This window comes from Lycorma delicatula, chromosome 9 (genome assembly GCF_047948215.1).
Source record: "Lycorma delicatula isolate Av1 chromosome 9, ASM4794821v1, whole genome shotgun sequence".
NCBI classification, from domain to species: Eukaryota; Metazoa; Arthropoda; class Insecta; order Hemiptera; family Fulgoridae; genus Lycorma; species Lycorma delicatula.
The window spans coordinates 70,548,692-70,573,909 of record NC_134463.1 but is presented as its reverse complement, the minus strand read 5'-3'; the positions used below and the strand labels follow the sequence as shown (position 1 = coordinate 70,573,909).

The 25,218-nt window shown below is 28.3% G+C and overlaps 1 protein-coding gene across 1 annotated transcript; it reads left to right on the top strand.

Moving 5' to 3' along the window:
- The first annotated feature begins 8,906 nt into the window (after positions 1-8,906).
- Positions 8,907-22,958, top strand: LOC142329976 (trypsin-1-like). The gene is made up of 7 exons (XM_075374966.1): positions 8,907-9,019; positions 9,774-9,859; positions 12,440-12,537; positions 13,738-13,897; positions 19,274-19,384; positions 20,849-21,004; positions 22,511-22,958. The coding sequence occupies exons 1-7, from the start codon at positions 8,965-8,967 to the stop codon at positions 22,832-22,834; spliced, it is 990 nt and encodes a 329-aa protein (XP_075231081.1). The 5' UTR covers positions 8,907-8,964; the 3' UTR covers positions 22,835-22,958.
- The last annotated feature ends 2,260 nt before the right edge of the window (positions 22,959-25,218 follow it).

Genomic DNA, 25,218 nt, shown 5'->3' with positions numbered 1-25,218 from the left:
CTTGGTAAAAGACAAACCTTATTCCTAAAGATTAACAACTAAGCTATTATTTTCAAACTCAGCCCAATATTTTGGTATGTGAAAAAATATATCAGCTTTATTATGTTTCCATTGCCATTTTTAATAAATTACTCACTAATTTGAAAGATCTTCCAATAAGCTTATTTTAAATGAAATTTCTTCTTTTAAATAACTAATTTTATTCTATCAAAGTGAATTTAGATAATACAAAAATAAATTTACAGTATTTTTCGTCTTTATATTATTACATTACAACATTCTTTATACATTTTTATTTGCAATTTAAAAATTAAAAAAATAGAGATCCTGTGATTAAGTAGTTGGTTCAAACAATGTTAAAATACTAGGAAATAACTAGGTTATTTGCCAACCATTTTTTCACATTTGGGAGTAGAGTCTGAGTTAGATTTAAAAGTTGTCAAAGTATTTTTCATAACATTTTTTGAAATTTTTTAGAGGCAAATTGAAGCAATGAAATAAAATTGTATTGGATGTGAAAAATTGTTGGCAAATTTTATTTTAAAATACAATTTTATTTCATTGCTTCAATTTGCCTCTAAAAAATTTAAGAAAATGTAATGAAAAATACATTGACAGCTTTTAAATCTAACCAGACCCTACTCTCAAATGTGAATAATAATTTATAGTTTATTATTCTTTAATTTACTAGAAAATGTAAAAAGCTATTTTTCAGGAATACTTATTTTTAAAAATAAGATTTATTTTCTTTAAAAAACTACATTAAAATCTAGAGATGTAATCCGTTTTTAAATTATTTTCTTTTCAATTTTGAAATTTATGTCAAATATTTTAAAAACAACCACAAAAAAATCTGATTTGGACACCACATGACTTACTTGTAGGCCTCTTAAATTTTGTACACAGTTTTTTTAAAATGAAAAGTACATAAAATGTTACTTCGTTAATAACTTCAGATTTTTTACATTTTTTTTTATTTTTTTATTGTTATTACTGAATTATTATTTATCGTAATTTTTTTTCATAATCAGAAAAAAATTAAATATAAATATTAAAAATAAATCAATATATTTACATTAAAAAAGTTTTAAAAAAAGGAGATGAAGTCAGATTTGAACCGATGTGCTTTTCTCCCCTTGTAAGATATAAATATTTCATTAATTAAAATTTTATTTAGCACACACTGAATACACACTTATGATACATGACTGAAAAGCTCTCGATGAGGGCTTATTACTGCAGTTAAGAAGAAGTCCAAAATCCATTTTTTTTTGGATTGGAGCTTTTTTGAACACTTTTGGTCCAGCTGATTGCAATCAAAAGGGGACGTGCACAACCAGATGTTACAACAGTTCGAAATCCAAAATTTCAACATTCTATGGCTAATCATTTTTTAATTATGCAAGATACATATGTTCGTAAAAACATCATGCCAAAACTAGTCAAAATGGATATTTCTGTTGAAATCTGAAATTTTCTGTGATCACAATAATTGCTTTACTTCATACAAGGAAGTAAAAACATTCATCAAAATCAAACCATTTGTAAAAAAAAGACATGAAACACAATAAAAACTATTAACTGAAAAGTCACCTTAAACCTTTTATGTTTGTATTATTATACTTGTTTGTATTATTATAAGATACATAATACTATCATAATTCGATGACGTGTTCTGCAGAAAAGTTTGAAGAATCCACTCACTATCTTAATCAAAATGCATGTAACAATTTTTTAGTTTCATGTAAAAATGATTAGCTGGGATTATCTCAAGAAAAAATAAAAAGGCAGGCCTTTTACTAAGCTTACATTGTGATATCTCCTCTTTTAGCAGCAGCTTAAATTCATTATACAATTGGATACAAAAAACAGTGCCATATAACATTTTGTATATCATATTTATTTTTATGTTAACTATAACTTTTACTTTAATTTTAAGCCTATAATAACATTCCAACTGTAGTGTAAAAATAAGTTAGATATTCCAGTAATCCATAAGAAATCATACAATACTAAAATTACTTTTCTCCTTTCAACAAGTTAAAATTAACCTCAATCTTAATCATGTATATTACAGCTTCATTTTTGATTAAAAACAATCAATTTACAAACATAAAAAATATTTTTTTTATTTATTTAAGATATATATTTTTTCCTTTTAACCAGATAGCTTTTTGTACAATAACATTGTACTTACAATTTTAATTATAACCTTGCGACAAGTTAAAAGCAACTATAAATGAAACTTTTAATTGTAGTGAAGCTTCTTAATGCAGTTTTCGGGATGGGGAGTCAACTGAGAAAATCCAAGTGTCATGCACTAGCTGATAATACAGTTCATTCAAGAGTTGATGTTCAAAGAATTATACTGTTACTCTTTTGTTAATGGCTTTTGATCAACATCATATTTCAATAATAGATTGGATTTCAATGTTAATTCATATTTGTTATTAATAAAAAATTTTATCATTTGTGTATACTGCGTATATATTTTTTTGCATCATTAATAATTCATATAACATTGAATAAGATGCTTCACTTCTGTAATGTGTCCTCACAACGACTCACTCATTTTAATTTTTTTTATTCATAATTTATCCTTCAACATTTATAGGTCAAATGTTAACTTCCCCTCCACCCATCAGTTAACTTAATCTTTCAGGTGTAATATACAAGAATAGAATTCATTAATCAGTTATTAGTTTATACATACCCCTTTAAAGCATCAAATACTACTTACAGTATATTACTTTATTGCAGGCTTTATACACACTCTCTCAAGGCATATGATGCCTTGATAAGTGCCTGTATAAGTTCTTTTGAACTTATACATATGATGGAACAGTACAGTAATTAACTTATGATTTTGCCTAAACGCCTTCAAATTGTTGGATGCATATTTTAATGCTTTAAAGTACTAACATTTTGTGCATTTTCCGTTTCCACAATGGTTTGATAAGGAACAACAAAATAATTCCTAACGATTGAATAGCATCACTCAATAACAACTTCAGTTTTAGGCCAGTAAAAATAAAAGTTTTGTTATAAAATAATAATAATAAGTTTTGTAATAAAATAAAATTGTTATAAAAAATGATTAGAGCCTCTTTTTAATATTTTTATTAATTTTAAAATATTTTTAAAAAGGTTACAGTTTGTTCTGTTTTACTAAATAAATATATATATTTTTTAAATATTTTGAATGTCTATTTTAATCAAATACTTTAATATTTTCTCAGGATTCTTGTAAATCCAGAATTTCTTGTAATAAAGAAAAGAATCCAGATTATAAATAAAAGGTATTTCTGATTAAGAAATATTGTAAAAAGATGAAATGAAAATGAAGTACTTACATTATTAAGAAAAAATGAAATCATTTTTTTCTTTTTTTAATTAAATTTTTAAATCAGTAAACTCAAAATTTAAAATCGGTAAAACTCAAAATATCACGAATGTTAATAAAAATTCACTAAAAATTTCATTATTATTTTGATATAGCAATATTAGGGACAATTTATTTTTAAAGTTTTTTATAATCATGCTGATGTTACTCCAGTCGGTACAGAAGAACAATGTGGTGTTTGAGTTTTTGGTAGTAATATTTCTTTTACAAGATTTGATTGATTTTCCTGTTGATTGTCTCCTACCGCGGCTGGTAAAACTTGTATACCCCACTGATCACTAAATTGGCCAGGAGGTTTGCTGGATCATTGATAACTATTAAATTTGAACTGAATTATTAAATTTTTAAATTATAAATAAATGTATTATATTAATTACATACAAATATATATATATATATCATTGATTCCAGAGTTGTAGCCAAATAAAATTTTAATCAATGAAATATTTCAATCTTAAAAGAGGAAGGTACATCGGTTCATTCAGACTTCATATATAAGACATTTTTTTTACCTTTTTTTTCAATTTAAATATATTGATTTATAAATAATTATATATAAATTTATATATAATTATATATAAATTATATATACCTCTGATTGTAAAAAGATTTTTGCAATAAATAATAATTCAATAACAATTAAAAAAATCATAAATTATTAGTGAAATAAAATTTTATGCAAAATTTAATTCAAAATTTTTTTGCAGAGGTTAATAATTATTAATAAACAATATGTTTAAAAAAAAAGTTAAAAAAATAAGTTGGATTCGAACCTATATGTGCATGGTTATGGATCTGACATGTTCTCACATCACATAGCAAAGTGAAACAAAATTAATATATAAACTAATATAAAATGCTAATACGGACACCACAAAAAAGTGATGGAGTGTCGTGTCCACCACAATTCAATTGTGTAACTGTCCACTTATTAAAGAATTGGTTGGATCGTATCTCATTTTGAAATGAAATAAAGTTAAATAAAGTTCAGCAAAAAATGTGTATATGTAATTTAATAGGCGTACAAGGAAGTCATGTGGTGTCCACATGTTGTTTTAAGAAAAATTAGAAAAATGACTGAGAACAATATGTAAGATGTATCATTAAGTTGAATGATTTATTACTTTTAACATACATGTACTATTATTAAATTCCATATTGTTTGTAGGTGACTCGATGTGGAACACAAATTACTTCTTTAAAAAGGAGTACAGCCTTTTTTTTAGAATAACATTAACATTTTTGCATGCCTCTGTGGTGGTGAAGTTGCAACTTAGTTTTTCACCCAAATGGTCTTGCATTACAATCCTGGTCTAGTTGGCATTTGTTATACATTAAAAAATTCCATCCCATATTCTTAAGGAGAATCTGTAAGTATAGATAACTGTACTAAGGTAGATGTATTCTGCATGTTCATAAGAAAATATAAAAATTACTTATGAAATAAGATGATGTTGAGAGTTGTGCTCAGATTTAAGTGAAGTCCTATTACAAAGAAAATTACTGCAACTAGATTTCCATTCCATTGATTAAAATAATATCGTGAAATCTATGTGCTGAAGATAACTAGATGGTACAGACTTCTGAATAGAACAGTAAGTTATGAAGTACCATTGATAAAAATAAGTTAAGATTCTTAAAGTTAAGATTTCCTATGCATGGCTAGTTAAGCTAATTGTTCTGTATTCTTCACATTTATCTGCTCCTGCTTTCTTTGGTATCATGACTATAACACTTTTTTTGAAGTCTGACGGAACTTCCCCTTTTTCATAAACATTACACACCAGTTCATATAATCTATCAATCGCTTTCTCACATGCACTGCGCAGAAATTCTACAGGTATTCCGTCTATTCGAGGAGCCTTTCTGGCATTCAAATCTATAACAATTTCTTAAATTCAGATCTCAGTATTGTTTCTCCCCTTTGATCCTCTTCTTCCTCTATAACACCATTTTCTAATTCAGTTCCTCCATATAACTGTACAATATATTCCACCCACCTATCGACTTTGCCTTTCATATTATATATCGGTGTATCATCTTTGTTTAACACAGTATTAAATTTTAATTTATATACCCCAAAATTTTCCTTAACTTTCCTGTATGTTCCGTCTGTTTTACCATTGTTCATTTTTCTTTCCACTTCTGAAACTTTTCTTTAATCCACACTTTTTTCGCTAGTTTGAACTTCCTGTTTATAGTATTTCTTAACTGTTGATAGTTCCTTTTACTTTCTTCATCACTAGCATTATATTTTCTATGTTTATTCATCAGCTGCAATATATCATCTGAAATCCAAGGTTTTCACCAGTTCTCTTTGTTCCGCCTAAGTTCACCTCTGCTGATTTAAAAATTTCCTTTTTAACATTCTCCCATACTTCTTCTACTACATTTTCTCTTTTACTCAGACTTTTGCGATGTCCTCAAAAATCTTCTTTACATCCTTTTCCTCAAGCCTCTCTAAATTCTGATTCATCTGACACCTTTCCTTCAGATTTTTGAACCCCAATCTACATTTCATTAACGCTAAATTACGGTTGCTATCAATGTCTGCTCCAGAGTAAGTTTTGCAGTCGACGAATTGATTTCTAAATCTTTGCTTAACCATGATATAATCTATCTAATACCTTGCAGTATAACCTGGCTTTTTCCATGTGTATATTCGTCTATTATGATTTTTAAACTGAGTGTTGGAAATTACTAAATTATACTTCGTGCAAAACTATAAGTCGGCGCCCTCTTTCATTCCTTTTGCCCAGCCTGTATCCACCTACTATATTTCCTTCTTTGCCTTTTCCAATGCTTGCATTCCAATCTCTCAACTATTATTAAATTTTCATCTCCTTTTATGTGTTTAATTGCTTTGTCAATTTCTTCATACACACACTATACCTCATCGTCATCATGGACACTTGTAGGTATATAGACGTTAACAATTGTTGTTAGTTTAGGTTTCGATTTTATCCTTATTACAATGATTCTATAATTATGCATTTTGAAATACTCTACTCTCTTCCCTATCTTCTTGTTCATTACTCCTGCCTGCCCACTATTTGAAGCTGAGATAATTATTCTAAAATCACCTGACCAAAAGTCATTTACCCTCCTCTTCCCACCAAACCTCATTAATTCATACTACGTTTATGTTTAACCTATCCATTTCCCTCTTTAAATTTTCTAACCTAACAATCTTTTTTAGGCTTCTAACATTCCCCGCTCTGACTAGTAGATTGTTATCTTTTTAATTTTCTGATGACCCCTTCCTTAGTAGTCCCTATCTGGAGATCCAAACAAGGGAGAACATCCAAACATAGTTTACATGCAGAATATTTTACCAAGGAAGGTGCTTGCTTCCATCTTTGCTGCATGAAAATGCAGTGAGCTACATTTTCATGGAAAAAAAACGGTTGTAGTTTTACATTGCTTTCAGCTGTACACTATTCAGAAGATTGAGTGATGTTGATATGGCTGTTTAAGTCCTCCTAACCTAACCCTTAACAACTACCTTGCTGCTGCCCTCTTTCAGGAATCATTCCTTAGTCTGACTCAGATATGCTCAACAACAGATACCTCTCTGATATGCTTACACCTTCAGTCCAGCTACTGTGTATCACTGAGCAGTCAAGCCCCCTCGCCAACAGTTGCTTGTATTTTTTACTCTTTTTCTAAAACTTATTATCATTTCTTAAGAACAATTTATTTGTCAGTTAATACTTATCATTATTTCTTCTTTTTTGGTTTATGCTTTAATTTTTGTTTATACTATATTTTTTCTTTTCTTTTTTTCTAAATCCTACTGTCAATGATTAATTAATACTAAAAGTTTCTTCTAGTTTCTGGTGCAAGTAAAAAATTATTTCTAAACAATTTTCGAAGTTAATTTAGTTTTCCAATTAACTTCAGTAATTATTATAAGATCTTGTAATTTTATAAGATCTCATTTACCAAGAATTCATTACATGTTATCCTTACACACAGATAATAGAAATTAATTTTTGACTTACAAAAAATATAGTTAAAGTTAATTTATTCAATCACTTTTACTTTATTTTATTTTTTTACTTTAATAAGAGATTGTTTTAAAGTTATATTAAACATAATCCATAATAACTTTTGAATAATTTATTTTCAGTGCTGGTTTATTATAACTATATTTCAGTAGTATATAGACCTCCACAAGAAATTTCCAAAGCCTTTCCTCATTTATGATAATCCAGCCTACAATGATCGCTGCAATTAAGTAATTCATTGTTCCATTAATTTTAGGATAGATCTGGTTGTCAGTTAATTAACTCTATAATTATTGATGATTCACAATGTTCTGGAAATCTTCAGCTACCTACTATAGCTTTGTGGGTTTAGACTTGTATCTGCAGCTGTATATTCCTTGTTTTTATAGCAAGTGAATCTGCAGCTGTATATCTTTTGATTGCCAAGCCAGAATGTTTTTGAACTATACAACAAAATGCTAAAGTGGTGGCTGAGAGTGATTATCAAGGTTAGTAACTAGTGTGACCACTTGGTATTGAACTGTCTTACAATTCACATAGAATATAAGATTGGCGTTTTATCTAAATTGTAAGATAATTGTAATATAATATTGTAAGAAAATCTTACTTTATTACTAAAAATTTTATTTTAATACTACCAGATTAAGGCAAGAACAATTCCTAAACTACTAAAAATTTTTAAGATACTTGTCCCTTCATCATTTCTTTCTTTAAATTATTATTTATATTTAAATTGCAGATTTATTATGAAGTTCAACTTTATGAAAATTTTATGATTAGTATAAAATTTCAGGTATTACTTTGGTAAATGCAAGAATTAAGAATAGTGTTCATGTACATCATATCAGTTTGACTTTCATAGAGTTCAATTTTATTGACTTTTTATTTTCATTGATTTTAATGCAATATCATGAGTTGCTACCATATGCCAAGATGACAACAAAACATAGTACGAATAATTATTATTCCAAAATAGTCAGTTATTTCTGTTTATGGTGTATATTTATAGATGTTAAAAAATATTTTAATAAAGTGGAAGGTATCGCATTTTGAAATTTGAATAAAAATTCCACTTAAAAAACACCAGATATGCTGAAAAATACCATTGGTTCGCAAATTATCTTGAGTGGCCATTATGCATATATAATAAAACAAGTCATTTTATTACTCATAGTATTTCTTGTTTCTTTACCACTTCAAACTAGCGATTGTGATTTCACTGTCAATTTTTTAGAAAAAAATAAGCAATATTTTAAAAAGTGAATTTGAAAAATAACTAAAAAAAAGTTCCTTACACTTATAGGTGAAAATAAATTGAAATATCAAGTACCTGTCATTGTATAGCATAATAAATTACAAGAATAGTTGACAATATATTATTTCTCACAAGATTACATTTTATTTTAAAAATTAATAAAGCAAATAATATTTTCTTAATAAGATAATAGGGCCACTTAAGATTATTAGTAAAATAATTGATTATATAAATTATATTTTATTTTTAAAATTTTAGTTGGTGTCGTAGGCCTAGTACAGCAATTATTAAGCAGGATGGCACCATATATAGAATATGCATTTGTTCTTTTGGCATTTTTACATTTTCAAGGTAGCATATTTTTTTATTTGTATTAACTTTATTAACAGCAATTTATATTAAAAATAATTTTTAAAAAATTAAACAGAATACTAGTATAATATTTTCAAATTTAAAAATAACAAAAATATAATAAATACAAGTTAATGAATTCACAAGCACAATGTAATGGGGACATTTTATATATATTAGAGAAGGAATAACAACGATTATTGTACTAGTTTATCCTGTTTCCACAAATTATAAAAAAATTAAATAAATATTGTTTATTTATATGAAAGTTATTTAAAAAAATTAGTATTATAAAAAAATGATCTGTGATGACAGTATCTCCAAAATACATCATTAATATTAAATACATAATTTTTTTAAGAAGTTTATAAGGGTAAAGGACTTTTTTTTTCTGTACAATTCCCCCAAATAACTTATATTCATTTATAAAAAATATTTTTAGGATATTTAATTTGAAAAAGGAAATATTTAATTGAAGTGTAATTGTATATATAAGAAACAACGGCTTATGATATTTAAACTGAAAGAAATAAATCTGAGAAAAATAAAAAAATGACTAGAAAAATTACATTTAAATTACAAGTAATCTAAAGTTGAAATTGGTGAATTGATTTATTCAATGATATATTGTTTCATGGTAAATGAAATATTAAAATAATACATTTATTTAGATCTGTGTATTAGATCTAATAAATAGATCTATGTAAATTACATATGCAGATTTTTAATTTACATATAAATATTTCTGTTTCAGGTGTAAAATCAGCACCTCATAAAACACAGAATGTTTACAGAATTGTCGGAGGACATATAGCAAAACCTGGAGAGTTTCCATTTCAGGTGTTTATTTTAATGTTATTTTCAGATTTTTTCCTCGCAATAAACTATGAATGAAATAAAGTATTATCATGTTTGGTCCCGCAACTATTCTCAATACTGTGAGGTATGGCTTATTAATTTTCACAGGGGAAGAAACCTGTCTTCGATGATTCTGGTTGCCAGACCGCCCCTTCCATTGCTAGCTTTGATGGGCTTTACCAGAGGTCATCTTATTGACCCTAACTCTGATTACATATCAGTCATCTGTTTGGCCTCTGTCAGAAATGTCTTATTAGGCATTTCCATTGGTGTTTTAATTCAACTTTGTTACTGCCTTCATTGTAGGCTTCTTCCAATTGTTTTCTCTCACCTACTCTAAATTGTAGTCCATTCACTATTTAACTCTTTCACAGAAACTCACTCCAAACTTCACTGCACCTCACTCTAGTCATTCATTAAACAAACTTCACAGCTAGACTGCAACAACAAGTACATAAATTAATTTGAGTCTACCATAAATATCTAAGCTCTTAAATTTCAATCAATTTCAACCTCAACTATCAAACTCTTAAATTTTTTATTGTAACAATGTCAATTTAGTCCTATAAATAGCACAGATTCATTTCATAGTTCATCAAAAAGCAATTAAAAATAATTTTTCAAAGAAACTATTACTAATTTATTCTGTTCTAGTCCACTTTCGGGAGCGAGGCCTGTGCCTTCACCCTCCCACATTGCAGCTCCATCATCACAGAGTTTCTAAACATTCTACCTGAAATCTGGTCTGCCCTCAGAAGCGAGGTCAGTGCCTTCATCCTTTCACACACAACTCTGTGTACCTCATCATACCTCTGGTCTGATCTACTCCTGAAAGTGAGGTCAATGCCTTCACCTTTCTACACACAGCTTCATCACTGATGACTGAAACGAGCTGCTAAACTAACTAGGACTTGATGCCACCTAAACCTCTATCACAGGAAAGTAAGCACCCAAGCAGGCTCCCAATCATCCAGGTAGTTACTCTACCTATTAGAATATCAAACTCCTTCAGCCACCCTCTGCAGGGTCAGATACCTGAGAAAACCAGTAACTATATAACATTCTCTTCGTGTTTTCCAATTTACCTGCAAATCCAAAGAGAATTAATTCTTCCAAGTTCCCTAATTATTTACTACATTCAGCTTCATACTTTTGGCAAACAAACAGGACATGTTATGCATTATTATCAATTCCACTATAGGAGCATAAATCTGAGCCAACTAAGCCAAAGCTAGCTATTTTGTGTCTAAAAGCAACAAGTCCAGAAAGAAACTGAGTAATATTACACATGGGGGAAATCTATCTAGCAACTTATAAACCTTTTCACATCTGGGAAAATACCATATATGTAACGACCATCAGAAGATTCATTGCATTTAATCTCCGATGACTGGAAACCTTGGTCCTCAATCTCTCACATGCACCTGAAGGGGAGCTGGTCTACCTTTTAAACACTATACTGCGATTGATGCTTAATGACAAGGATATCAATCAGCTTAACACCTAAAATAGCAAGGTCTGCCTTGCACGAGACAGTTCTATAGCCTCCTATCACGGACAGTAGTAGAAGACATTGGGATCTCAACAAAATATTCCTACAACCTTTATATCTCATTCTTTGAGCCCAGATAGATTGAGATAGGTGCAGCATATAGATTATATCCTCAATGACACACGTGGTTCTGAAATTAAAATCCCAATCAGGATTAACCATTCAATCCCAACTGGGATCCCAAAAGAAGTGGTGCTTCTTTCTACATGATGTTTTTTTTCTAGTCTACGGAATAAACATGCCTTTTTGGCTAGATATTGAAAGTGCTCCTTCAATCAAAGATTCTCATTTATAACTAACCGATATCTTCTTATTATACTCTATATTTTCGAACATCTTTTGTCAATTCATATTCCTATTCATTTTATTCATTCATATGCCTAAACAATTTTAATTTAGTTATCCTTTTTCAGGAAACTTCTCAATCTTTAGTTATTCGTATATAATCCTATCTTTCACTCTGCTGCTCTTTATCTTTTTAGTAATAATTTTCTTCAGTTTAGTTTCTGTGGTCTATATATATGCTTTTTATTTAATTAAATAGTGTACATATCTCAGCTCTTTACATCATAACTAGTCTCAAAAATATGTGGATTTTTCTTAAGCCTTACATACGTAGGTCAAAGTAAAATCTGAAAACAAAATTTCTATATTGTAATAAAAAACTGTTGATTTTGATGTAGTAATTAGTTAACTACCATTGAAATATTCACAGACATACCAATTCACAGAGATCTTTTGATCCAGAGGTCATCTCCAGCATTGACTTTTAATTATGATTAAAATTATTTTTGAGTTATCTAAAAAAAAAAAAAATTATTAATCACTTTTTTATTTAATGTCAAATATTTTATTGAATATCACTTTTTATATAAAATATTATTATTACGCCATTAATATTTTAAAATTATATTTACAAACCTTAAGATTATACAATTTAAAAAATATCTTTTAACAGGAAGATCAATATAAATTTTTTTATCAACTTTCATTCTTCATTATTTTTACAGATTTCTTTACGTGAAAGAGCATATTATGATGAACACTTCTGCGGAGGATCTATCTTAGATAAAAATACTGTAGTCACAGCTGGCCATTGTTGTAATATGTAAGTTTTTTAAACTTAATTATTTTTAAAAATCACGAGTATGAAGTTAATTTGCTGCAACACTTTTTAAATTGAATCCATTTCTTCACAATTAGTGATTAAGTAGTGTCCTAACAGATGTAGGTGCATAAAGTCATACAAACCCTCCAAAGATTACCCGAATTGATATGGCCATCAGATAATTTTCTTAGAAATTTATAGAGATGAATTCAGGGACATAAAGCTTCTTCCACCGTTAGGAGAAATCTTTGAATTCTTCAGTAGTTTTGATAAATACTGGCTCTTAGAATAACTTATGCTTTCCAAATTTATGTGGCAAATTCAGACTGAAGGTCCAAGATTTCTTGTCTGCAAGTCCTCAAAGGACTGTTGGGTATATCTAGTGACATGGCCTGCAGTTCATAATTGTGTAGGCTTGTGTCTGCATGGTCAGGAGAACCTACCTTCTTGGTTTGTCTGACCGCCAGGACTTGCTAACTCATTTAGCGTTACCCAGAGTGCACCACGTGGAGGTGAACTAGCTTTACATTCCTTTTCACCGATGCCCCTTTACGAGTGTGTTGAAAATCAAACTGTTAAACACATCACAACAAGTTTGACCTAGGACAGCTTATGAAGGGACACCTGAAGATTTCCTGATGGCGACTTCAGAATCAGTAGCTTATATTAATCTATTTGTAATTTTTAACAGTTTGTGTTGTGTCTTGGTGCCATACGCTAAATAAATAAATAATCTTTGAATTATGTCTAGTCATTTTAACATTGATGGATTTTTTATTTATATCTGTGATAAAATTGACTGTACATCACAATTCAGGCTTTTAAGATTTCATTGTTTGTTGTTTTTTTTGTTTAAGCTACATCCCATTTGTCTAGTGAGAATTTTGTTAGGCTGAAACACTATAATTGCAAAATAATTACCAAATATTTTCAATTGTAGTATTGTTGATTTTTTTATGTAATCATTTTTCTCTTGTCTTGAATATAATTTAAAGCCATGCCATCATAAACAGTAAAAGTGAAATTAGTTTATAGAAAATAATACCATAATTTCAAGCCAAATTATAATTTACTATTTATTAGTGAAATCAGTACTTTTTATTCTTATAGAAAAAATTAATTTTTATTCTTCTATATAAATTTTAATACATTTATTTCATGATTATTTATTCATTAACAGTTTTTGTTCCTTAATTTCAGTATTAACCAGAGTGGGAAATCTTACAGCAAGTTTTACATTGGTACTGGAATTACAAATAAATCTGATGAAAGTCATATGGTTAAAAGGGAAATTGGTTCAGTTACAATACATGAAGATTTTAATAGATATAACCTTAAAAATGATATCTGTTTGATCAAGGTATAAATTTTATTGAACCTTTATGTTGTGATTTTTACATTTTTTTTTTTTTTTTTTTTTTTTGCTTGCAATTTCCACATAAGCTTGAAGCTTGTGCATGGGATATGGAAATCAAATTTTTTATAGTGTATGAAAAATCCCATGCTTGATTGGGATTTGAACCCAGAACCACCGATGCGAGTTATGTTGCATATCTTCACTGTGGCTACATTAGCCTCTGAACTAAACTGGTTAGTTCAATACAATCAGCAGGTATTGCTTTTCATTCAAATGGTTGATCATATTGTGTAATTGGGCTCTATTTATTCTTCTTATTTCTTTTTTTTTACAATTAACAAGACAATTATTTTTCTAATAATTTATTATTATTATTATTATTATTAAGATTGCATTAATACACTGTACAAGTCAGGTTTTTAGATTTGATTTATTTTTTTCTATTTTTTGTATTAATTCCCTTTGAGACATATTAAAAGTGATAAAAATACATTTATGTTTGGTAAAAATTGCTTTCTTAATCTTCAAAATTTGTAATATGTTTATTTTTGAAATTGTTTCTAGATTGATTTATTTAATAATATATTGTAAATTTATCATTTTAATTACTAATATCTTACAAATATTTTTTTTTAAATTAGTAACATACTTAACATATTTAAATTTTATAAAATATTATCTTTTAAATTGATCTGAATCTATGAAAAAATATGTACTAATGCCATACAATTCACTTAAAAAAAAATATTTTTAGATTTAGATTATTTCAAGTATTAGCTATCATTAAAAAAAAAAAAATAAATTATTTTCGTATTACACAACACAGTAAAACTATGAATTGTTGATTTATCTGCCTGATGCTCACAGACACATCATTCACCATACTTCTCGTAAAAGGTATTGTGTTCTTATAAGAAATTGATCATCCACATCCTCATGATTTCTTTTTTGGAGGTTTTAATTAGTGAAAAAGTTGTTCAAACATATTTCCTTTTATTTCAATTCCTTACATTTGAGTTCATGAATAAAAACATTTAGACTAGTGTCAATAAATGAAAAAAATCATCAACAAATGTGTTATTTTAATATGTTGCTGTAATATGTTTCTAGTATTTTAAAAATTTTACTCTATGTTAATCCAAATACATAATATTCATCAGGGATTTAAAATATTGTTTCCAATGCAACTCTGTAACTAAAAAAAATCTTTATAATTAGATCTATAAAATGATACTCTAAGTTTCTCAGCTGTAGCAATATATGTGCTTACAGCTATAACAATTAAGTATAGATAAGTAAATTAAGTAATAATTAAGATTAGTAAAAAAAAAAAATCTAAAAAATGTTTTTGCCTTAAGGAGACATTAAAAAAAAATTTCACAGCGAGAACAAGTATATAATGCAGATGAGATAGGATTTAATTTTAGAATGATGCCATCAAAATACTAGTACCAAGGGAAAAAGTTTCTGCACCCGGCTTTAAAATTAGTAAAGAATGAATAACTGTTCTTGTCTGCAGTAATGCTAGTGGTGACGACAAAGGACCTCTTCTTGTGATCGGCAAAGCTGCTTAACCTAGGGCATTAAAAGATTTAAGATTAGATTCATTGTTTGTTAAGTATGCTAACCGAAATTCGGCGTGGATGAGTGCAGGCATTTTTGAAAATTGGTTTAACCACAGTTTCATCCAGCAACTGAAAAATCCACCTTACCATCCATCCGAAGGTGTTCTAATTTCGAGGAAAATTAAGACAATTTTTTACTGACCAAATGGGATACCCATTTGTCAACTAGGATTAGGGTGCCACAACAGCAATAAAAAAACATTACAAACGATTTTATCTCATATTCTAGCATAAAGAGCTTCAAGTTACACCCACATTAAAGGCATTGATCATAAAACATGCAATTTACATTTTGGGATAATCATGGAATTTAATGAATGAATAAATCATTTACAAAAATATGGCCAGAAATTCCACAGGTTAATAAACAGTAAATTTTTTGTATTATGCCATTGAATGAGGAGTTTGTGCTTTATTATAAAATATACCTGGATATGAAAATGTAAAGGAAAATGGTGTGAAAGACTGGTTAGAATTGGATTCAAGGGAACCAACATTAAAATTTATGATGATGAAGAGGTTGAAAAAATTACGACAGAAGAAGTTAATGAAATCTCAGTCAAAATCAGTTATATGTTCATAACGCTTCTGTAGTTAGTTCTTAGATGGCGCCACTAAACGTTGTATTGAAATAAAAAATAAATTATAGGTATAATATAACAAAACTGAACCTACACTAGCTAGTCAAAGTTAGCAAGCGAAGAGAGCGTAGGTTACGTTTGATTAGCTTACATTTATAATTTTATTTATTTTCTTATTTCAATACAGCGTTTCAGTGTTGCCATCTTTTCCTTTTTCCTATTTATCCTCCAAAAATTACAATCAGGTATTACTTCAGAGGATGATATGTATGAGTGTAGGTGAATTGTAGTCTTGTACAGTCTCAGGTCTACCATTTCTGAGATGTGTGGTTAATTGAAACCCAACCACCAAAGAACACCGGTATCCACGATCTAGTGTTCAAATTCTTGTAAAAATAACTGACTCTACTAGGACTTGAACGCTGGATCTCTCGACTTTCAAATCAGCTGGTCTAATAAGACGTGTTCACCACTAGACCAACCCGATGGGTTTCAGTAGTGCCATCTAATAACTATCTAACAGAAGCGTTGTGAGCATTTAACTGATTTTTACCGAAATTTTAAATTTAGAACGTGTAGCAGTTGATGCAAATGAAAAAAATTAGCCCTAACGAAGACACTATTTTTCTTACAAAAGAACTCCAATATTTAGCACAACGAAAGGATGTTCCTTTCCTTGACTTAATAGTAGTACGAAAGTGGCGTAATCGCGCTGTGCTATGGACCGTGTTAATCGGTTAAGACAAAAGGCGACTCACTTTTTGTTAAAAAATCAAACTAAGTTTATGCGAATCGATTCAAGAGTGATTAGTAACTATTGATTTTATTATAGTACAGAAAATAAATAATCTGCTATTTTTAATTCGTGGCTTATTCTGCTACCAATTCGATATTAATATGGTTTGTTGCCCGAATTCAAGGTCTCCAACCACAGATTCCGTTATCCGGGCCGGCAACACTACCAATTACCTTGGTTAAGAGAGGCCCTACAATATTTTCTTGAAAATTAATTTTTTCATAACACGCCAGGAAAAGTTACTCATATAGCATGTAAAATCATGTTATGTTGAGAGCATGCTGTTCACAAAGAGCAGCATTCACAGAATTTTTAATGTTAACATACTCATTTATTCAATGGCTTCAGGAATTCAAAATATCATAGTCACCCTAACAAAGGTTTGCCAATTAGTCTCTATCTGGTGGCCAACTAAAACCCCACCACCTACTCTTTCATTACCCATTTGTGCAGCAAGTACTATCCAGCACAATCTACAACTTTTAGTTATTCTAACAATATCCAGAATCAAATATAATCTATGCAGCTCAAAATTGTGGCTTCCTCTACTGTTCAGTACATTTGTCAATTACAGGACCAGATATTTTTCTCATGTTTTATTCTCAAAATACTAAAGATCCTGTCATTCAATAACTTCAATAAGCACACATGTCAACCATACAAGACAACCAGTAAAATTAGCGTTTTATAATGCTAATTTTAAGTTTTGATAGTAATAGAACGCTCAGTCACAGAATAAAAACATGCATTTCCCAAATGTAACCTTATCTGAATTTCCTTACTGACGTTTTATTAGAATTGTCCATGAATATTTAAATTCATCAACTCTTTTGAAAGACCTCCCAATCAGGCAAAGAGTAACCCCATTGTTTTAGCTCCTATCCAACACAATATATTTATATTTCTCTTCTCTTAAAAATCACTTTTATATCCATACTCTAATGATTTTGGCACTGTTTTGAACTATATTTAGTGTTGATTACTACATTCAAATAACAACATTGATGTTTCTGTTAGGTAAACCTTCCCAGTCAGTCCTATTCTTCTGATGACATTTAATGCAAAATTAAGCAAACGAGGAGAAAGCACATCTCCCTGTTTTAATCTATTAGAAATATCAAAATCATCCAATAATCAATTTTCCACACAAACTCCACCTTTATATTACACCCTTGAAACATCCTAACTTCCTGGAAATACCAATTGATTTAATATTTCATTTACCTTAACTCTTCAAACAGAATTGTGTTTGTGAAAATAGCTAATGAACCTTCTGATTGTGCCCTTACTTTTTTCCAAAATTTGATCCAATATGGATCAATCTCTTCAAAAACTATACCGATGAACCCTGAAATTGCATTTTCAAAAGAGCTTCATGAATGAGAGTTCAGATTTCTTCATACTTCTATGGTTTTACATAACTGTATTTTAAATTTTATATAAAGTTCCAAATGGTCTTTAAGGTTGTCAGTCAAATCATAATCATGTGGTTGGTTATCTTCCTTGAAGATAACCTCTTGTTAGTCATTTGGTAGCCTCTTGTTCAAGTTCATTTTTATTAGACTTCATTTCTAGCTAATGTTTAAATATCTACTATTTTTTTTTTTTTAACTGTCTATAGTTTTTACTCCCTTCGACTTCTATCTTTTGCATCTTCTACTTCTTGTAGTACTGTTTCAACCATCCTTCTCCTGAGATGATACTCTCATTGGATCATTTTTCACATTTAATATTTAGCATTCTCTTTCAGTCTATGCTACCACTCTTTCTTTTTCTTTGTATCCATGTTCACAATCGTATGGTTATATAGATGTGAATAGTTTACAAGAAAGTGAAATGAAGAAATAATATAGGCAACAGATCTGTTTAAACATACAATACACTTTGAAGAGAGAAAAAGCTAACTACCAACTTCTATAATTATCATACCAGAACAACTATCTACTGCTGCCTAGCTTTTGTGTAGTTGATATATATATAAGATTGGCTAAACTGGCTAGCCTTTAATCCAGTAATCGAATGTGCATATTAACAATAGTAATGAAAGGACATTTGGAGCTTCCAGATAAAATTTAAGATTGTGGTTTAAAATATTGTATAAAGGTAATTATTAATTAAATATCAATTTCAAATAACAAATGTATTTTGGATGTTGTAAATTTCTTTATAAAACATGTATTACTGAATAACAAAATGCCAAAAAATAATCTTAACAAATGATTAAATAATAGAATTTTTTCTGTTCAGTATTTTACATTATTTACTCTTACTGAGTAACACTTTTTTATAAAGAAAAAGTAACTTTTTCATTTATTTTATACCTATCTTAGGTTAAAATGACTGGTGAATTATTAATAATAATTTTATTTTCATACAGGTAACGGAAAAATTCAAATTTAATAAACTAGTTAAACCAATAAAAGTGAATAACAAACACGTAAAAGAGCAAACCAAGTGCACTATCAGTGGATGGGGAACATGGAAAGAGGTAAAATTATAGAAAGTATATTAAATTTTTTGATAAAATATTCTTCTTTAGTGTTATTTAATTTATATAATAGTATTCCAAATATATATTCAAAACGGTAGTATTATCAGATTAAAACTGCAATTTCAAATTAATTGATCAAATTTGAATATTGTATTTCAATTTATGAAATAGGAATACTGAATTCAGTTATGTTTGATTAAAACTATTTTATAACAGTTTTCAACTTGCAAGTTATTACATTCAAAATTAGCAATATTTAGAACCCACAAAAGGTTCTTTTCTATATATCCACCTAAAAGCAAATATCTGCTTTTTACATTTTTTTACAAGTTATGGTTTATTTACAGCAGTTTATTGGTTATTGTCAGCTGTTGGCACCAGTTTCATTTGCCTTCTCATCAACTAATGTGCGATTGCTATAATACGTTTGGATTATGGTTGTACATTTTGAGGTTTTCCCCGTTCTTTTATTTTAATGTATGAATGATTTTGCTGATGAAAAAATGCAGTTCATAATAACATAGAAAGAGGGCACAGAAGAGAAAAGTAGAAAGTATAAAATATTTCTGAAAATTGTTACAATATCATATAAGGAAATTTTTGAAGTTAATGAAATGACAGGATATGATGAAACATTTCAGAGAGGTTTTTGACTATTATTACAACAAATCAGTAAATTCACTGCTAGTAATAAATTCCCGATTACTAAACACAAAGTATTTAAATTTGGTAAGGAACACAAAATATTCTTAAGTACGCATTACTTTAGGGATGTTATGTTTCTAATGTTTCCAACTTGTAAAACCAATGTTTTATTAAAATGATTGCAATACCTATGGTACCACTTTATTTTTGTAGAACATTACATTACCTGCATTGTAAGACACCTTACATTTGTATTCAAATAAATAATATATTGGCAGATGATGTATTTATAGTATTGCCTTGCAATAAATAATAGGTTATTCAATTACAACTTCAAAAGCAATGATAGTCATGAGTGTAATCACTGATCAGATTTTAAGAAAACTAATGTATATAGCTGACTTGTACAAAAGTTGTTACAGTAAATAATATACCATACTGAAGTAACTTTTTTATAAATAAAATTTTTTTCTCATTTACAACAAATTAGTTCCTTAATAACACTTTTTAGTCAACTATTTCAAAGTTCATACCACTTAAAATACAAACAAACAAAAATCACAAAAGGTAAGTACAAAATCCTTTAAACATGTAAAAATTTAACTTTGAAATAAATCACTGAAAATTAAATAATCATTTTTTTTTTCTCCGAAAATAATACTATATTTCTAGATGTTCTAATATAACTTTCAAAAGTTGGACATTATAAAAAAAAATTCATATACATAACTTTTGGTTTTACATACATATTATAGTTGGAATTTTTAGTATTATTATTTATAATAAAATACTGGATTTTTTTTTTCAATTTTCCAGCATACACATACATGTCCAGATCCACTGAAAGGAGCCATTGTGCCAATATCAAATGAAAAAGAATGTGTCGCTAATTATACCTCTTTTCAAATAGGAGTTGATTTGAAAACTATGATTTGTGCTGGATATAAAGAAGGAGGCACTGACTCTTGCCAGGTAAGTTCTTCCACTTTGATTGTATTTGTATCATACGAGAGCTTTTGCTTTACCTGATAAAAATTTCCCTCTCTAAAAGCTGAGTCTCCAGAGAGATCCAAATCCAAAGACAGTCAACTCACATTTTATTTTCTATATCCTGATGAAAGATGTTGAGGATATAGGGATGTGGTTCTACAATCCCTTAAACCCTCAACATGCAGGTAAAGACAATGATCTACATTCACAGCAACTAAAATAGAAAGGAAGATATAATGAAAAGTAATGGAAAAGTACTGTGGATAATCACATAAAATACACCACTTATTGGATAGCTTAATGATATCTCCACATAGCAATAATCCATTGCTACAATTCTACAGGAGATCAGGGTATTGTAACCAGGGTGGGCAGTACATTATGGATTAAATTTCACATAAAATAATTTATTATCTTGTTTTTCTTTAAAAAATGTATTTTTCTAAAATAAAAGCTCTTCTGAGTTAATTGTTTTCCAAGATTGAAAACTCTACACAGTTGAATATGTATCCTTCAACTCCTAAAAGCAAGTTTTTTCTTTTGCTCCAACTGCTACGTTAAGTTATAACAATAAATTATTTATTCATTATCTATTTAATAGTAATAAGATTAATATAGAAACTAAACAGTTTGTGTGACATTTGAGTTACTTTACTCCAGAATTGTTCATAAAAATACAAAATATATAGATAATAATATCAGGCTGTATGTGATTAAAATAATTAAACAGTTAAAAAAGGTTTCAGTATGAAGTTTCTTATACTTTTAATAATCTTTGAGCTTTTTTAAAAGTAACATTATAAGAATATATTGTTTAAAAGATTTGAAAAAAAGTTGTTTAATTAAATTGTGGATGGCCTAATCATGTTATTTTCAAATTATTCCAATGTAGTAGAATAAAACATGAATATATAATATAGCACTTTTTTTAACATATCTGTTTAATATTTATATATCATAAGAGCAGAAATTTTAAAAGGGTTTTTCAGATAAACTTTAACATGTGATTGTTTTAATTAATAATAAATTTAAAGAATTTACTTTTGACTGTTTAGGAAATGTATTAAAGGGCAATTGAACACAAAGGGGTGGTTGAAATGAAATAACATCTGCTATCAGTGTGGTGATTTCATCTCCCTATTCTGAAACTTATTTTGTAATGCATAATTTTCATTCACAAGTTATGAGCAACTGTGCATTACATTTCACCACCTCTTGAAGTATGTATACTCTGCCGTCTTAATAAAACAATTCCATGCAATGGCCTTATACTGAGGATACACAAAGATAAATGACATTAAACATACACCCAAATAATTACAGAAGTTACAAAACAGTATTCTCACTGTTAACATTAGGTTCTGGCAATGTTCCCTTAAGTTCTGGTAACAACAATTGAACTGGGAAAAATAATTCTAGCTAAATAGTATTATTTAACATATTCCATTTTATTGTCTAGTATTATATTTTAATTAATCTCTTTTTTAGGGAGACTCAGGTGGTCCATTAGTCTGTAATAAAAAGCTTGCTGGAATCGTATCTTGGGGAAAAGGATGTGCTGAAGCAGGATACCCAGGTATATACTCAAGAGTAGAGACATATGTCAAATGGCTTAAAAAACATGGTGTAAATCTTAACTACATTACTGAAGAAAATGATAATTACTTTGGATTTGATGATGATGATGATAATGTAGAGGAGAATGAAAATGAAGGAGAAAATGATGATAACAGCAGTTTACAAGAAGATGATGTAGAGGAGAATTTAAATGAAGGAGAAAATGATGATGATGTGAATTCTGATACTTTTTAAAATAATGTTATTTAATAATATAATAATACAATTTTAATTACTTCTAAAACAAAAAATACTTTCTTTTCTTTCTAAGTCATGAGAATTACAAGAAAATAAATCTTTATATATTTATAAATAAATATCTTTCAAGTTGTATTCCTCTTCACTTTTTCAGGTTAGCTGCATCCTTATTAGTTAAAGGATAGCAGCACAAAAATTTAAAAAAAATTGCTACAGTGGCACTACCACTCGGATGTCTCTGCAGCTGCAGAAACAACAAAATTACACAGTAATTTCATTATTGAAACATGATTATTTTATAAAATACAGGAAGATTTTAGAGACTTACTGCTGTAATAGTTTGCAATACACATTCAGAATTACTGTACATCAAATTTAAATATCAATGAAAAACACCCCATAATCTCAGAATTAAGATCTTTCTTTTTTTTAAATAAATTTTGAAGATTAACTTGATGTTATCTTATTTATAGTTGAAGCTTTGAACTGAATTATTCCCAGAATACATGGCTATGATTGCCTGAAATCCCTTACAGTTGAAATATACATGATGGAAAGTAGGATGTGGGTCTGGAAGTTATATAATGTGCCTGACTTATTTAAGGAGACAAAGCAAAGATAAAATGATTATGTTTGATGCCCATAAAATAGTACCACTCTAGCATTCATAAGGACAATGATATTAATACATGCTGTCATTAAAATCACATTGTTTAAAAGAGCTTCCAGCCTCCCTTCGAACACCACTTGTGAATTTACCATATTATTACCTCTAGGGATCAAAACAAAGGGTGGTGTAACTGACCATAATAACTTGAACAAATGAATCTTTAAATAAGTGCATAGAGATGTAAACCCTTCACAAAATTAACTAATCAGTTAATTTCACACTTTAATCAAAGTGTTTTGAAACTAACTGAATAATGTCCAGGAACATACTTCGATATAAGGAGCTACATATTATAGTGGCCAACATTAATGTTGAACTGAGGAAAATGTAGAACAATACAAGTAAAAATTTGGACTGCCTGAAATATGTAATTTTTTATCTTAATTATAATTAGTACTATAAAACAAAATGTTTCATTATCAAATAATGACATAACATTATTACAAATAAAGATGATTTTTTTTCTGAGGGGGTGGGTGGTTAGTTTAATTTATTATTAGTTTTTCTGTTGCTGATTGCTAACAGAAAATCAATCAGCAATCTTTAATATTATTGTATAAACTATACAGACAGTTTAATAGATGATGTGTCTGAAAAGTGGAATTGACAAAAAGTTTATTGAAAGATTGTAGCGAGTTAAAATGAGGGGAATTGAAACTATAGAATTCATTCAAATAACTACCAATTTCTTTGGTTGCAAAAATACTATGTGGATCTGTTTAAATGTTGAGCATAATTAAATTTATAGTTAATATCAACTTGAAAAGTTTAAAACAAGTTTTCAACCTAAGAAATGGATTTCAGATCATAAAAGTTCAGCGGTCATAAAAGTTAATCATACTGACCAATATTTAAAAATTATAAATGAGATATTTCCACCTAACCAACCATGCATCTCCCTTGGTTAAAGACAAACCTTATTCCTAAAGATTAACAACTAAGCTATTATTTTCAAACTCAGCCCAATATTTTGGTATGTGAAAAAAATATATCAGCTTTATTATGTTTCCATTGCCATTTTTAATAAATTACTCACTAATTTGAAAGATCTTCCAATAAGCTTATTTTAAATGAAATTTCTTCTTTTAAATAACTAATTTTATTCTATCAAAGTGAATTTAGATAATACAAAAATAAATTTACAGTGTTTTTCGTCTTTATATTATTACATTAACTTTATTCTTTATACATTTTTATTTGCAATTTAAAAATTTTAAAAATAGAGATTCTGTGATTAAGTAGTTGGTTCAAACAATGTTAAAATACTAGGAAATAACTAGGTTATTTGCCAACCATTTTTTCACATTTGAGAGTAGAGTCTGGTTAGATTTTAAAGTTGTCAAAGTATTTTTCATAACATTTTTTGAAATTTTTTAGAGGCAAATTGAAGCAATGAAATAATATTGTATTGGATGTGAAAAATTGTTGGCAAATTTTATTTTAAAATACAATTTTATTTCATTGCTTCAATTTGCCTCTAAAAAATTTAAGAAAATGTAATGAAAAATACATTGACAGCTTTTAAATCTAACCAGACTCTACTTTCAAATGTGAATAATAATTTATAGGTTATTATTCTTTAATTTACTGGAAAATGTAAAAAGCTATTTTTCAGGAATACTTATTTTTAAAAATAAGATTTATTTTCTTTAAAAAACTACATTAAAATCTAAAGATGTAATCCTTCTTTAAATTATTTTCTTTTTCAATT

Coding starts and splice junctions, on each gene's coding strand:
- LOC142329976 (XM_075374966.1), top strand. CDS start 8,965: ATGGCACCATATATAGAATATGCATTTGTTCTTTTGGCATTTTTACAT. Junction 9,020..9,773: donor GGCATTTTTACATTTTCAAG/GTAGCATATTTT, acceptor TTTCTGTTTCAG/GTGTAAAATCAGCACCTCAT. Junction 13,898..19,273: donor ATGATATCTGTTTGATCAAG/GTATAAATTTTA, acceptor ATTTTCATACAG/GTAACGGAAAAATTCAAATT.